We start from the raw sequence: 16,596 nt of genomic DNA on the forward strand, positions 1-16,596 counted from the left end.
AGAATATTTACATTTTCACCTCCTAATGAATGGAACAGCCTGCCACCGAGCCAGTGGGAAATATTTACTTCTACAATTATTCTGACGAGAGCTGGACTCGGGCCCAAGTGGAGTCCCTATCCGCTCCCTTCCCGCTGCGGTCTGTACCACCATGACAGTTTGGATTAGGGAACAGGTCAGCAGTGTGTTTTGTTGTGGTCTGGAATTAGACCACTAAGTCCACCATAGTTTGTAATTTACCTCCTATTGTCAACATGGAAGATCCTCTAAGTCACTGACCTACCGCTGTCTCATCTGCCTGTGGTTCAAATGATCAGCCGGCTGTGTGTGTATGCTTAACTGATTGTCTCTATGCAGAAGTGTGTGCGGTATTCACACAGTGCATGTTGTTTTTCTTTTTTCCTTATCCAGCCTGGTTATTGCAATCAGATTTGATGTGCACGGCTTAAACAGGCATAAAGCCTGCAATGGATTATGCCTGGCTAAATTTGAAATCCCTTTATACCCTCCTAGTGACACACAATATGTACAACTGACCACCCGGTGAGAGGGATTTGTGTGGAGAAGGAGAAGACAGCCGGGCTGATCTAGAGAAGACAAGGAAAAGGAAGGGAAAGAAAAAAACAGGCCAAAACACCTTTTTAATTGCCTTGGCTTCATTGAGTGCCTGACAAATGTATACGTCAAGGACACTACAGTGATAGGCAGGAAGCTAGCGTTGACACCCACTGCACCAACAAGAGTCCCATCTTCTCCCACCCACCCATCACTCTCTTCCCGCTTAGTCTCTCTATTCCTAGAAGATGGGGAGGAGGGCGGCTTAGAGCAAATCGATTGGACTGGATGGGTTGGAGGGAGAAGTGCAGCAAACCAATAGGACGGGGGCGTGGGCTGTGACTGATTCTAGCTGTGCTGCTGTTTTTCTTTAAGTTGCCATGTGTCTGTGAAGGTGGTCAGGAGAGAGGGTTTCGGGCCATTTGTATTGCTGGCTGCTGGTCCACGCAGCCTGTAGCGGGGCAAGCGGACCCGGCCGATCGATCACTGTCTTGGGACTGAGTATTCAGAGTAACCCCACACCAGCCTCCCCATCCCCAGGCTAGGCTAGACACATCCAGAGGTCTGGTTGCATTCTACAGCCACCCAGTTTATAGATTCCTTCTCAGGAGATTATACACACTGCCTTGGGTGGATCAATATACACCCCAGAAGCGTTCGGACATGCACACACACGCACACCTTCGGTCTCAGAACATAAATAGTACATGCATAGTAAGTACCTTTATTCCAAGGTCCAGGCAGTCACCACGTTCCTCAGTATAGTTAAGCACAACACATGGTGGATTTGAAGATTGAGCTTCTATAAGTGTGTATCCCTCACGTTTGAGTTTCTTTGACACAGATAGTAAATGTAAAAAGACAAAAGATGTGTTTATGTTAATATACTGTATATTTATATAATATGCCTCTACATAGTGTGTATATTGGCCTTAGTCATTACATTAAAGTAATTTTAGTGGTATCCAGCACAGTGGTACTTAATTAAAAAATATGTATGAATATTATATTTGTGTATAATCCCATGAAAATAAGAATAGTTTTGCTTTTGTTATCTTAGAATTAACCCTTTATTTCTACTTAGAGAGCGAGTCCTCTTCCATGGGGGCCGCCATGTTGCAGTACCATGTTTCTATAGCAGCTCAGAACCAACACACTGCTCTAGAGAGAACACGTTCTTTAATTCAAAATCTGTCATACTCGAACGTAACAACAGAGTATACGACAAAGACTGAGTAACCAATAGTAAGTGTATCATGGAGATTGAGTTGGTGTGTTGCTTTATTACATTGCTACTAAAAATAGAGATAGATACACTTAAAAGGCTAATATATATAAAAACATATGATGGAGAGAGAGAGGGAAAGCGAGGCAGTGAAGCAGACAGCAATCAATGAGGTGAGGATGGACTCCGTAATGAGTGTGCAGAATTGGACCGCTGATGGCCTGCAGGACGTTGCATTTCCTCATCTGATTCGGAAAGTACATGGGTCTACTGGGCCTTCTTCCTGTTATAGTGTATGTACTCCACATTGTGTACTAACAAACACATGCTCAAAGGCCATCCAAGATGTGTGCACACACACACTCCAACTCTCCAGCTGTGGACCTTTTCCGTCACGCAGCTAACGCTAACTCTCCGCCATGGCGTGGCTGTCCTTTAGCGCTGCAGGCAGGTAGCTGCCATAGCTAGTCTCCCCCTTCCCTTCTGACTTACTGGCTCACTGGAAGAGTTAGTCATGGAGAAGGGAGGCGGAAACCGCCGGCCTGCATTCCCTGACTCGTCCTCCAGCTTCCCTCCATGTTCCCTCCCTCCCTTACCGGTTAAAAAGATTTCACACAATTCTGTATTCAAAGAAACATTTTAGCCTGGTTGCAAGGGATGCTAATGTAATTCTTATAGGGTGAGTCTGGTGACTATAATGTCGATAGAGAGATAGAATGATGAAAAACAGACCACTGCAGGCATTATATGAAGCACTAGCTTGGGCCATACAAGACTTTGGCGTTATTTTTACAATGCAATTAACCACCTCCTCCCCCCCTCCCCCCTGTTCACCTAGTAGCGCTGCCTGTCAATCTGCTGTCCCCAGCCAATGTCCACGCGACAAGGCACAGCCCCTGTGAGCCGTGTCGCGTGGAAGCAGTAGCACACTGAGAAGCTGCTGCCCTTCACTAACCCAACAGATCTATTTTTAAAGAAGTCCCCGCTCCACTCTGTCATCCCTCTCTTCCCTGCCAAAGACTGATAAAAAATATCCCCCTCGCTCTGGTTTTTTTTTTTTTCTCACTCTCCTTTTGTGAAGTGAAATCCCCACCACCTGCCGACTGCTAAATGAGAAAGTGTGGGCCAGCGGAGAGGGGCGCTTGGGAAGTGGGCTGGTTTGGGTTGCGAAGTGGGAGCGGGGTGTGTTGTTACTTGTCAAAGGGCCTCTGTTCTCTGCCAGGAGCCCAGTCAGCTGTAGAGCTGCCCTGGCGCGGTGAGTGTGCGGCATTTCCTCCCCGCTCTCCAACCAGAATAAAGAGGGAGCGGTCAAGCGCTCAGGTTGATGGCTAAAGTAAGGGCAAAGAGCAGGGCTAGCTCTGCTTGTGGCATGGGGGGATAGTTTGGCCCGGGCGCCGTGTTGAAGGACTCCCATGCTCACGCCACCACCAGCCCTGCCTGGCGAGGAGAGGAGAGGCATGGTTACACACGTGGGAACAGTGTCGTTGTTGGGTGGATAATTTAAAATGCACAATACAAGCATGCTCTTATATCCCTCCTATATCCCTCCATGTTTCCTCCTCTCTCTATTCTCTTTGCCCCCTACACCCCTGTGGTTCCATTATTGCATTCCTGCCGTTCTTTAATTTTAGGATTTAGACCCGAGTGGGGGGGGGGGGGGGGGGGGGGGGTGGTGGTGGTGGTGTGTGTGTGTGTGTGTGTGTGTGCACAGGATCTGCAAGCTTTTGCGTTGCCCCTTTTTAAACAATGCAGGTGCATCCTGCCTCATGGCTAACCCTCGGAGCCCAGCTTAGGCTAATGCTCCTTTCCATTTAATAAGCCAGTCATGCATGTTAAATACACTCCTATTCCCAATGTTTTGCTGAGCGGAGACCAAAACACACGCTCCACATTTAAATCCCACCCTGGTTGCCGTTTACAAAACACTGGCTCTATGCTCATATTCCGTTCATCATGGCTCCCCTTTATTTCTTTTAACATTACTTGGCTCATAAAAGTAAAGCAAGGCCAAAATTCCCCAAGACCCCCCCTCCTCCACGTGTCCCTATTTCATCCTGCAGCAAACTAAACAGCAACCTATTGTTTTGACGGTGGAGCAAAGGGAGAAGGCAGGAGATGGAGGACGAGAGGGTAGAGTGGGGGCCCTCGTGTGCAGAAGATAGGTGTGTTTTTGATTAGACATGCTCACTAGCCGGAGCAGAATGGCTTGCTGAACAATGAGCAGGGAGGAGGAAAGTGTGTGTGTGTATGAGGAAGGGGGAAGGGGGAAGGGGGGGAGGGTGGGGGGTGTAAATGGGATACTAGCCACCTCCTCCTCAATGAATATTCAGGCCGGTAAACTTAAGCCGTGACAATGTAATTGGAGGAACAATGGCTTAACGGAGGATATGGTTTCATTGTGACGCTCGCGCTGCTGGAGCCATGTGGTGATGTTTTGTATTTTTTTCAAGGCTAAACCATCAAGCTATGAAGCTGTTTATTTCTGCTGTGGGAGTTGGGGAATCTGTTGATCCTGGGGTGCAGGTGAAAGACTGGCGGTACATGCTGAGCAGGGAGAGAAACAGCGGTGGAATATTTGACTGCCAAAGGGGGGGGGGAGAAAAACAGCCCTTTTACAAAAGCCCCCCAGCTCCACTATCCGCCGTCTATATAAATCCTGTCAGCGCACACTTTAGTCCTATACCACACACACACACACACACACACACACACACACACACACACACACACACACACACACACACACACACTGTTCCTCCTGAACCCCCCCACCCCCCCACTCCCCATCCCTACTTCCATTCTCCAGTTGAGCGAGGAGACCCACTTCCCAGTGCACAAAATGGCTGGAATGTTTAACAAGCCTGGTGGACCCTGGGGGGGGGGGGGGGCTGCAAGCCCGCCCCCCCCCCCCCCCCCCCCTCCTTTCCCCTCACCCCTAGAACACACACAGTTCTTATGGCTCCATTTTGGGTTTGAGTTTGGAACTGCTCATCTTTTCAGCCGTGTGTCTCACACCCATTTATCCAGTTGAGTTTGGAAGTCATTTGAGGGAAAGGGCCTTAAGGTAGCAGAGTCTTTTTCAAATTCAAAATGTAATGGGTGTGTATATAGAGAAAAATAAATGGGGATGTTAAGGGAACAGACTCTTGCCGGCTGTGAATGATTTAAACTGGATTGCTGTATGTTCTCTCACCTCCTAATCCCCCCCTCCTCCTCCTCCACTCGTTTCCTCTGGTTCCTGTCGGCGATGGGCTCTTTGTGTGCGTTGTATCTGGTGGGTCCGCAGGGGGATCTGGCCCCTCTAAATGAATGTGCAGACGAGGTGAAGGGAGACTAAACCCTAATTCTCCCAATTTGATTCCTCTGAAACAAGTCATCTCATCTCATTCAGATTAGACGCTTTTGTTCTCGGCGACCCCCATCCCCCTCCCCCACTTCTTTCTCTCTGTCTCGCTCTCTCTCTCTCTCTCTCTCCCCCCCCCCAGGGGGATGTGTAGGATGGGTGGAGGGAGGGAGGAAGGGGGAATAGTGGAGAGAACAGTGGGGGTAGAAGGGGTTCAGTGGGAGATGGAGGGGGTGGGGGGACACATGCGTCACTCAGCCGAACAGCATTGGCGATAAACCCCACCCTTCCCGTACAATATATCATTCAACCCATAGTAGATAACCCACCCTGGAGTTATACACACACGCACGCACGTACGCACGCACACACATACACTACACACTTCACACAGACATTAACACGTAGACATTCTCCAAATGGTATCTGTGTTGTCAAAGCTATTTAATGTCTTTTCTTCCCCCAACCGCACACGGCAAGATAAACCACAGCCAGATCGATAGCTCTGTTGACACAAACAAATAAATACTGCATGATGCCAGGGCCGGCCCTGTTGGAAAGGAAGAAAGGTAGCCAGCAAGTCCTTTGTTATGGATACCACGGCCCAGACCCTGATCCTGCTCTCTTGCAGTGAGAACCAGCCTCTCCTATAGGAATTGGCTTATTTAAAAGCTAATGTTAAGCAAACTCAGCCTTAAGAGAGAGACAGGCTGCTAGTGTGTGTGTGTGTGTGTGTGTGTGTGTGTGTGTGTGTGTGTGTGTGTGTGTGTGTGTGTGTGTGTGTGTGTGTGTGTGTGTGTGTGTGTGTGTGTGTGTGTGTGTGTGTGTGTGTGAGCTGCGTTCCAGCTGCTAAGCTGCCCAGTCGTTTATGACAGCCAGGTCTGGGCTGAAGAGCTGACCCAGCCAGCCCTTCAATGACATGGCACCAGCTAAAATAGGTTTCAGCCCTCAAACCGGCTGCTATTGGAACAGCGACAGAACAGAGCCCTAAGTCTGTGTGATCTATTTTTCATTTGTGTGTGTTTCACTCACTTTTACAGTTCCACCAGCAACAACACTGTGCAGTCTATTCTGTAAACTGAAACCTGTTATTATTTTTATCATTATTTCCTCTTTTATAGTTTGCTATACAATGGTAGGTTAAGAATAACCCCTTAGCCTAATACCCAACACACACACAAAACATCCCCTTATCCTCCTTCTGGTCTGTTCAACAGAAGTGGTAGTCAGTGTTTTTGTCCTTTACACTGTGATGTTTTTGTTAAGGAGATGGGAGTTCACGACCTGATTATACCACCAGTCGCATTCAATTTAACTGCACAGCTGGCCCAGGACCCCTCACACACACACACACACACACACACACACACACACACACACACACACACACACACACACACACACACACACACGCACACGCACACACCATTCAGGCTTCGTGGTAAACTGTCAAGGGTTATGTAATTTGGCAGCATTATGGGAAGTGGAACAAGAGCATAGGGGACAGGGTCGCTATTAATGGCTTTTTTCATTTTTAGTTCAAATCCTATGAATTTGTTGCCAAGGTTAGTCTGACGAGCTATTGGGACCTACGCAGCAGAGTTAAAGGAAGTTGCTCTTTGTTGGGCAGGGCTGAAGCTAGTTCTGCTATCTGACACTCGGTGGTGTACAAATGGAGTGGAACAATAACATAATTCCCCTTGGGTGTAATGTTTGATTTGGAAAGGCAACCTTGTAGCGCTCCAAAAGTCCTTAATCCTATTACCCGCATTCCAATTGAATTTGACTCAAGAGGGGGGAAAAAAAAATATTTTCAGCAGAGGTAACGCAAACTAGCATATTACCTACTCGCATCTCTTCACAGCCCTGCACAGAGAACATAAAAACCCCATGGGAAGTGTGAATATCATCTTTCAAGGCATTGCTTTCATCCCTAATGTCTTTCTTTTATTTTTTTTCCTCTCTTCCAGATTGTGTGTATATTGAGAGTCGACGGTCCAACACTCCCTACTTTATATGTAGCATTCAGGACTTTAAGCTGGTGAGTACTAGTTTCTTCATTTTCTTTCTGTTTCACTGCATCTCCATGTCCTTTCTCTAGTCAATGGTTCACTCGGCTCCTCTGATCCGCCCACCAGCAGTGGTTCAGCAGTTGACTGTGTAAACAGATATTCCGTGACGAGGAGCCGACACAAGGCATGCTGGGAAATGCTGAATTACGATCCATTGTAATAATGTGGATGGTTTTATTTGCCATTTTATTTTCCCTAGCCATAGCCTATTTGAAGTGGAGGGGAGGGCTGTTAGACTCTTGAGAATCTTTCTTGAATATAAACCAGTCTCACGGTCTGGTGTTCAATTGCTGCTTGTTAATAGAAATAAACCTGTTTCTTGAAGCAATTCATTGTGTTAATCAAGGCGTTCTTCACCATTTGACTTCAAATAAATAAAAAATCCCAATCGCAACTAGATCAAATGATCTATTTTGCCGTACAAAGAAGTAAACAAATATTGTTAGCCTTTTAATTTTAGGGCGAATGATTCATAGGGCATCTCGGGGCTCTTTAGTCAGTCTCTCTCTCCCTCTCGCTCTCGCTTCCTCTCTCACTCTCTCGCTGTCTCTCGCTCTTTTGCTCCCTGAAATCAAACTGGGGCTGGAAATGGAATCTGCAGCCCTCAGAGGAAGTGGGAGCTGTTAGTAGCCGGGTAAAGAGGGAGTGTGAGGAGGCTCGCTGCAGTGAAGCGCTGCCTGTCTATTAACAGCTCCATTGTCTGATGCAAGGGCAGGAGGTTGGGTGGCGGCCCGGGCCAGGCCCCAGGGGACCTCAGTAATGGCTGCCAACAGCTAGGGTGATGATGGGAGGTCAGCGTAGGGGCCACAAGCACCCCTTCTAGTAAAGGGCGGAGCATTGTGTTTTTTTTTTGTGTGTGTTTATAGGAATAAGTGGGTTGTGTGCTGATGTGTCTTATGTGTGGTTGGTTTTATACAGTGTTTTGAGGTAAGATGTAGCCATGGTATAGGGTGAAGGAGTCGGGACTCACGGCAGTGGGGCTTTAATGAAATTGGTGCTGGATATTGCTGATGATGGCAGGAACCCCATATTTTTCCCTTACACACACACACACACACACACACACACACACACACACACACACACACACACACACACACACACACACACACACACACACACACACACACACACACACACACACACACACACACACACACACACAAAACTGCACCTTGATTAAGAGCGTCAGGAGAGGTCTTGGGCCGACCAAGGTAATTGTCTAGGGAGAGAGAAAGAACACCGGTTCCATTAGCTGACCTTCCTCCTTCACTCTTTCATTCCCCTCGCTCTTGCTGTCTCGCTCTCGCTCTTGCTCTCTCTCTCTCTCCCCCCCTTTCTCACTTGCTCTATTTTCCCTTCATCTCTTCTTGCATTCCCCCCTCTTGTGCTGGTTCTCCCCCCTCCTCTCTCCTCTCTCCCCATCCATCTGTAATTAATGAACAACCATCTGCATGCCGCTGTGTGTGTTTGAACAGACTGTACCCTTGTATCCCTCTGTTAAAACAACAAAGCCTGCTGGCTCACGTGGAAAAAAATAAAACGGCATTAGAGTACTTCAGATGTATAGCGTTTTAGGGCAACAGAACTACAAAAGGCTAATGCTACGCCAGCTACTCGGCAAGCCTCGTAATCTCTTATTTACTAGACCACATGAATATCCCCTCGTTCGGACTGCTGTTTCTGTCTGTGATAAGTCTGGCTGGACTAAACCACTGTCTAGCCAGTCAACCCAGAGACTACCCAGTCATCCTCCGCTCGTAATTGGAACAAAATACATCTGCCCTCGGGACAGAAGGAAAACTGCTCTGCTACGTCCTCAACTACGCTTTCTTTGTCCAGCATGCAGTCTCCTTTTCTCTGCATTCCTTGGCAGAAAAAGGTGTTGTTTGTACATGGTTGGATAGATAGTTGTTTGATTGGTAAAACGCACACAGAGAATGTTGTGGACAGCATGGATATTGTTTTATGTAGCAATGGGGGGGGGATGGGGTGGGGAACCAAACAGCCTATTCTATATAATCCCAACCACACACACTCCTTTCCCCCCCTCCCAATCCCACAACGCCATATTATTTTCACCAGAACAGTCATACTCGTCATACTGCTTTATCAAATGACCTAGGTCATTAGGCTTGTGCAGAAATCCTCTGAATGTGCCGGTCAATTTCCAGAGTAAATGACTGAAGCCAGCCGTTCTGTTATTATTTTCTATGTGATCATCTTGGCTTTATATCGCTATTCCTTCACCAAGGCCAACTGCTAACTCAGTTTCTGAAAAACCCAGACACGCTCCCTTGTTTGAAAAAATAATCCCCATCCGTTGCATTATTGGGGTCAACCTGGATTTGGCAGACGGTCCATTTCATTGTTTTCCTCACCACTGACACCCACTGTGACTCGGGTGACATTGATTTGGCCATATGGTCCTCCCGTGTTGCATGGCTGGCACATAAAATGTCTGCTGGGAAACAAAGGTGACCAGCGGGAGGCCATTTTAACTGCCAGAGGTAGTGAGCAAAACCTAAGGTTAGGCTAACGCTAATAAAAAAGAAAATGTGGAAATTGGCAGGAAGGCCGTTAGAGTTTGGCCCCTCCATTAGCTTTAATGCTCTGCCATGCTAATGTTCAGTTCATTAGGCGCAGGGATAGTGGCTTACAATAACCCTGTGATGTGAGCGATCCGCACAATTAAGTGGCCGACGTGGTGAGATAATGCTCCTTCTGTGGGAAGTACATCATCATAGACATCATTATCGATGCATTTCAGCCACTCTGGGTTGGCCCCGCCCATAAGCTATCGGGACCCTTTCCCTCCCCCTCCCCAGCCAAACATTATGAAGTGCCTCCACCCTCCCCCCCCCCCTTGTCCGATGGCGGTACCGGTCACCTTACCAAGCTGCCCTCAAAACAGTACAGCGTCTTCTCAACAAACACTTGTTTTAGTTTTTCATCTGCTGCTGTGACTGTCTTAATCGGTTTACAATCTATTTGATGAGAGGAATACGCTTATTGCTGAAGCCAAGTGTGTGTGTGTGTGTGTGTGTGTGTGTGTGTGTGTGTGTGTGTGTGTGTGTGTGTGTGTGTGTGTGTGTGTGTGTGTGTGTGTGTGTGTGTGTGAATGCACACACACACGTTTCTGTTTGGTAATATATTCACATTTAGCATGTGATGTGTGTCTGTGCCCTTAGGTTGAACACCAACATCTCTGTGTGGTCTGACAGCATGTGAGGGAGGGAGAGCGTGAGAGAGGGAGGGAGATAGGAGATTAATGCGTGTCGGCTAGCTAACATGATATGTCATTGAATCAATCGGCAGTAGTATCTGCCTATTGGTCCGCTGTCGGGTACAATCTATCCTTCTCCCCCACCCCCATCCTCTGGTCTCCCTCCCTCCCCTCCCTGCTTCCATCCATTGTAACACTTCATGCCCACCTATCTCTCCTTTGATCCGCTTGTCACTCATCTCCGGCGCTCCTTTTTTTTTGTTGCAATCTCAACCATGTTTTAGTCATCGTGTCAATGTTTTCAACACACACACACACATACACACACACACACACCATCCTCTCCCCCTCTGCTTGAGGCTTAACTCATTTGCTGTTATTGGCCAACTCAGCTGTGCTCCCCCACCACCAATCCCCCCCCCCCCCTCCCTCCCTCCCTTCCTCCCTTCCTCCCAGTGCACACAGACTCTCCCTGCTCCTCCCATTGGATCCCACTACTCATGGACATTTAATTAGATGCCATGTACAATGCAATTATCGCCAGGAGCCCTACTCGTATGTCGCAGACCCGGCCGGCTTAGAAGGATGAGGAATTTTCTTTGTCATATTAAGCAGCAGCCCCCGATGCAGAGGGGAGCGACGGTGGGGGGTGGGGGTTAAAATATATACTCAACCACATTTAGCCGTGGCGCTCATTGTCTTGCCATCAGTGTAAGAACACTCTCCCGGTCTGCACTCATCCCATGGTTGGCTGATCACTGTTTGCCCTGCTAGAGCAGTGGAGGGGAGGTCGGTTAATAGTAGCATCCGCAATGCTGGAGCCTTTTCACTTGCACACCCCCACATTGTATTTTAAGGATTTCTGTGTGCGCCTACCTAAGTATTATTGGAGGTCATTGTTGTAGATCATTCCGGTTAAATGGGTGTGTGAAGGAGCAGGTGGGAGTGGTGTGAGGGGAATTTAATTACCTTGATTCATTATGAAGGTGCAGTTTGCCTGCTTGACGCTCTCTGACGGATGAGGGATGAGTGGGCTGTCTTTATGTATTAAATGAAAAGGGATGTGCAATGTCTTTTGTAAACCATCATGCCCATACAACGGAATTTCAAAAAGGAAAATAACCAATAAACTATTTTGCTGTAAATCAAGCTCTGCTGTGACTTACTAAATATCAGTTGGTCAATTAGTTGCAGACAGTTTTGACAGCTTTTTGACTTCAAATTTGAATTTGTTCAATTTACGTTTTTCATAATATTTTTATTCTAGTCAGTTATTCCTTGAACTGTTATCTCTGGTTCCAAATTAAGTTTTGAGTCGAGAGCAAAGTGCTTTACCAAGCAAATACTCATTAAATTAGATTTTTACAATGGTTGGTAAAATTTGACTTTTGTTTGGTTTTATTGTCAAATTAAGGTTATTTAAATTGCTAACATTCACTGCTTTAATCCATAAACATTGCATGTATTTTCATGTTATACACATGCTATAGTGTCTACAGACTCAGCCATGCAGAATTATCTCATCACCCCCCGTCTTGTGTTTATCATGCAAGCGCGTTACATACAATAATTTATCCGCAGCTCATCAATTAAAATGTGTTCGATAAAGATGCAAATATATGTGCATGAATACAAGCGCATGCGTTTAGGGCTCTATGAACGGAATCCATAGCGACGGAAACCAGGCGGGGAGTCTGACTGACATCTAAGAGATAATCAGGCGTCTTCTTTGAGCATGGCCACACATAACCAATCACCCATCTTTTTTTCTTCTCTTTTTGCATCAGCTTAAATTGGCAAGCGATGGAACCCTGCGGTCCCATCTGATCCTTCAGTAAATATCTCTCAGATATCCCCCTATCTCTAAAGCCCTGCGCCGAGTAGCAGCAGCCCTGTGATGCATGGAGCGGTGACTTGATGAAAGCCCGGCTATTACACTGTAATGAATGGCCTCTGTGTTTCTTTTACCCAAAAGGCTTCTGTGTGTGTTCAGCCATTGAGGCGATGGCAGGGAGGCTGACGAGACAGGCATCGCTGTGCTCTAGTCGGCAGATCTAGTCGACTGTGTTTCCCCGCTCTTCCTATTCCCCCTATCTCCCAAGCCGCCCATCCCATCCCTTTCTCCCTCCGTCGAACATTTTGAAATGCAATTATGGATCAGTGAGCACCGCCATCAGTCGCGCTTCTTGTTAATATTTATCGAGTGGCGACGCTACCATCTCTCCGCGGTGAAGGGGAGGTGGACTGCAGTCATTAGGGGAAATATGGCACGTGTGAGTGAATGTTGGGCCATTATGTTTGAGTCTGTATTAGTTTCCACATATGCTGAGAAGGCAAAGAGTTTGACGTGCATTTCATTATTAGTATTATTTCTAATTATTATTACTACAATGTGATGTATTAATTGACTTATTAATATAAGTCTCGGTAAGACTTGATCGTGTGGCAGCTTTGTATAAGTGAAAATGTGTGTGTGCGCAGCCATCTTAAATGTCTGCTTGTCTGTATGCTCTGCGCAAGGAAGCAGCCTTGACAAGGGCATCTTGGGATCTATAGACGCTAGTCAGCCAAGCCTGTGCGGAGAGGGGAACATTCACTGGTGAACACTAAAACTGCACAGTGAACACTAAAACTAACATCTAGTCATTTATTTGTCTGCAAATACAATATTCAATACCTGAGAAAACATCCTTTTTCTGTAATAAAACAAGATTGGCATTGGTAACAAAGAAAACAATCTTTTGAATCTTTGAATTTTTGAATCTTTTGAATCTTTTTGAATTATTTATTTTTTAATCTATTGGTTACCATTCTTTAATTTGACTAACCTTCAAGTCACCTACTTACTCTCTAGTGTCATAACAGATGAGCTAATTTGGAATAAATATTCTTTAATACTACTTACTTATGCAGCATCAGGCCACCCCTCCCCCTTCATCCACTTGAGATTTCATTGAAGCAATTGTTAATGCTGGTCTGTGTAATGACAAATAGTGACAGTTTCTTGCCTAGTGATTGAGCTTCTTTACCCTCAGCTACAGGCACAAGCCATTTCCAGGCAGGCAGTGTATTTGGACAGCCACACAGTGTGCTAGTGGACACTATGTGAATTAAGCCAACCCCTGGCGTCCCCTTCTTAGCCGCCTTGCTAGCGTTACTGAACAAGCTACAGATCCATGTCTGCCTTTGGGGAGGCCAATGGAATTGATTGTCCGCATGAGCACAGGGATGAATAAATAAAGCAACACAAATGGAAAGGTTGAGATAACAACGCAGAGCAGGCCAGACGAGCAGGGACTGCTATGCTTGGCTCTGCACAGCTCAGGTGAACTATCAGGCGAACCAAAAAGAACCCCACACACACACACACACACACACACACACACACACACACACACACACACACACACACACACACACACACACACACACACACACACACACACTCCTCGCCTTTCCCCCTGCCTTCGTCTTTCCACCTTTTTTGGGCAGATAACCAATTTTTTTTGTCTTCCTTTCACTGCCCTCATGCATTAACGGAAGGCTGCTATGGAAACTGGTTGTTTAGCCAATGGGATTATCCTACTCTGTGGATAGCAGAAGAAAGAGGTGGGAAGTGGAGATGGGGAGGAATCAAAAGTGTGTGTGGTGATTACCTTCCCAGATCGAGAGGGTACAGCCCCAGGACAAAAGTGGGGGGGTTGGGCGGTTGTGGAGCCAGGCCAGCAGTTATAGAATTTTCATAAGATGCTCTAAAAGCTGAATCAATAGCCAGCTCTTTGACCCATCACTGTTAAATTATTCAGAAGGAGAGGCCTTTTAGCTTCTCATCCCATGGAGTTTTCATTTGTGGAGTAAGCTAATACTAACTTAGCTGCTTTCTAGCTAACCAGTAGCGTTCATGTTAATTTGTCCGATATTGTTTGTGACAGAATCCCTTTTGGCCCCCATATCTTATGTGTTAATTTGATTCCATGTCACTTAGCTGTTGAAATATTCAGTGGTGCCTCAGCCTCTGCAGTGACTTTTCTTTATTTTCTCCCACATCACAAACTGAATTGTCTGCTCTGATGTCTTCACTAACATCTGAGGCAACGTCCCTGTGCTTCGGCATAAAGCCCGTATTTTATCTTGGAAACAGGGGAGCAAACAGACTTTGCTATCTTCTTTCATTTGCAACAAGTCTCGATGCCACATCGGTGAAATGAAAGAAGCAGCATATTAACCATCGCCACACCTAAGCCAGCCGCTGTGTGTATGGATATCAAGGTTCAAGGCTTAATTACAAGTACCAGGTTTCTCCTAGCCGTAGCACACCCGAGACAACTATCTGACTCAGGCAGGAGTCATTTTCAGTTTTGTTTTATTCACGTTTATTCACGTTAAGTTATTTCATTTGTAATGAAATCATCGCAAGTAAACAAGTTAAATAAATATACAAGCATTTTGAATGTTGTTACTTAATAATGTTACAGTACACAATACAGCGTTTCCCATAGCATTAGATTTTGCTGTGGTCGCAGATGGTGGGGGGGGTTAAAAGTGTTTTTATTTTTTTTCAAGATATTGGTTATTCCTCAGGTATTCACACTTTACAACGATGTGACGCGGGAAACTAAAGACGCGATCACCGCTATGAGTCCCATGTGTCTATTTGTTAAAGACTTGCCCAGGAGATCTGGCAGCAGCATTTCTCTCTGTAGAGCCATCAATATTTTATATAAAAAAGTTGCCTGCCCATGTTAAGTCTATGTTTGGGATACATTAGCTTGGGTACCGGCATGAGCCAATTGTCAAAGTGGCACATAATGGTAAGCTAGATCGATATGGAAATATCATATCAATAAATGAGGTCTCTGCTGGATTACTGTTTTTAGTGTGTTTGCCCAGAAGTTAGGGGGCAAATGATGCCATTGACTTGGTACTAAATGTAACACTCAGTGCGTTTACATGACACTCAAGAAAGTAGAATTATTGGGTTAGTCCAACTATGATTGGATTACTAAGATGCATGTATACACCTTAGTCGAGCTAAAATCGAATCGAATTGGGTTTCTCATAGTCGAATTAAGACCCCTAGTTAATTTGATTCATAGTTGAGTAGTTAAGAGTGCATGTACAGGAAAAAAAAAAAAAAAAGAATGTACGGAATGGGATTGGATTATGCGTTGAATTGCGTTCTGCGCATGCTTGAGATCTTTTCCGGGGGCAGTGAGCTGGAAGTAGAAGGAGACGATAGTCGTGTTGTTGTTGCCGTCGGAAAACGAGAAATGCCGATTTATTTAAAAAGATGGCGCAGAAGATGGAGGAAGTCGGTGAATGTAGTTACCCCCTATAAGAATTGTGTCCCGGCTGCGGGAGCGCACATGGCATGCATTCATTAAAGGTGGAAGCACACAAACACTACGCTTCGATTTCACCCAAGGCTGAATTAAAAGTACATGCTTTTCTAAACTTCGGGCACATCTGTCAAAATAAATGTTTTTTTCTCCAGATGTGTTTACGATCTTTATTCATTCATTGCGCCGCGGCGGGGAATGCCGTACATACTTTACTCAAGTACACAGCTCAACATAGTATATAGCATAGATCTAGTCGTTTAAATGCAGAAATGTTAAATATTATTGCATTAACTATACAAAAAAAACTGCCCCCTTTCTAACTTTGTCTTTTGCTGACAATTGTATATGATCCTGTAACTAGTTGGCTATAAGTGTCGGTGCTTGGAGCGCAATCTCTTGTCTTTGTCTTTAAGCCAACCTGACACCTCAAACATTTGCAAGGATCGGCTAACTTTAATTGGAATGGCCCCTGCCTGACACAGGCTGCTAATTTTCCATCAAGTCAATTTTATTTGTACAGCCCTTAATCACAGTAACAGTCTCAAAGGGCTTTACAGACCATATATTTATGACACCCTCTAACCCTATCCCCTCAAAGGGTAAGATAAAGCTCCATTAATTAACAAGGAAGAAAGCTTGAGAAAGTAAACTGAGTGGGGGATCCCTCCTTCTAGCAATGGTATGGAGTGCAATGGGGGTGCCATTATCTCCATACATATTAGTATTACAAGCAAACATTTTAAAAACATTATTTTTTAAATAATTATAATTGTTATAATTTTATAATTATATTATTATAATTAATTTGACATTTTGAATTAACTATTGTCCTT

The 16,596-nt window shown here is 45.6% G+C and overlaps 1 protein-coding gene across 3 annotated transcripts in view; it reads left to right on the top strand.

Annotated features, from left to right (window-relative positions):
- Positions 1-16,596, top strand: part of LOC311359296 (arginine-glutamic acid dipeptide repeats protein-like) — a 129,918-nt gene that overhangs the window by 58,832 nt on the left and 54,490 nt on the right. For all 3 annotated transcript variants that reach the window (XM_084479293.1, XM_084479295.1, XM_084479294.1), the window contains one exon: positions 7,094-7,164. In XM_084479293.1, the coding sequence (XP_084335419.1) occupies positions 7,094-7,164 (71 nt within the window). The remainder of the gene's footprint in view (positions 1-7,093; positions 7,165-16,596) is intronic.

The sequence above is a fragment of the Micromesistius poutassou genome (assembly GCF_964030765.1).
Source record: "Micromesistius poutassou genome assembly, chromosome: 15".
Taxonomy (NCBI): Eukaryota; Metazoa; Chordata; class Actinopteri; order Gadiformes; family Gadidae; genus Micromesistius; species Micromesistius poutassou.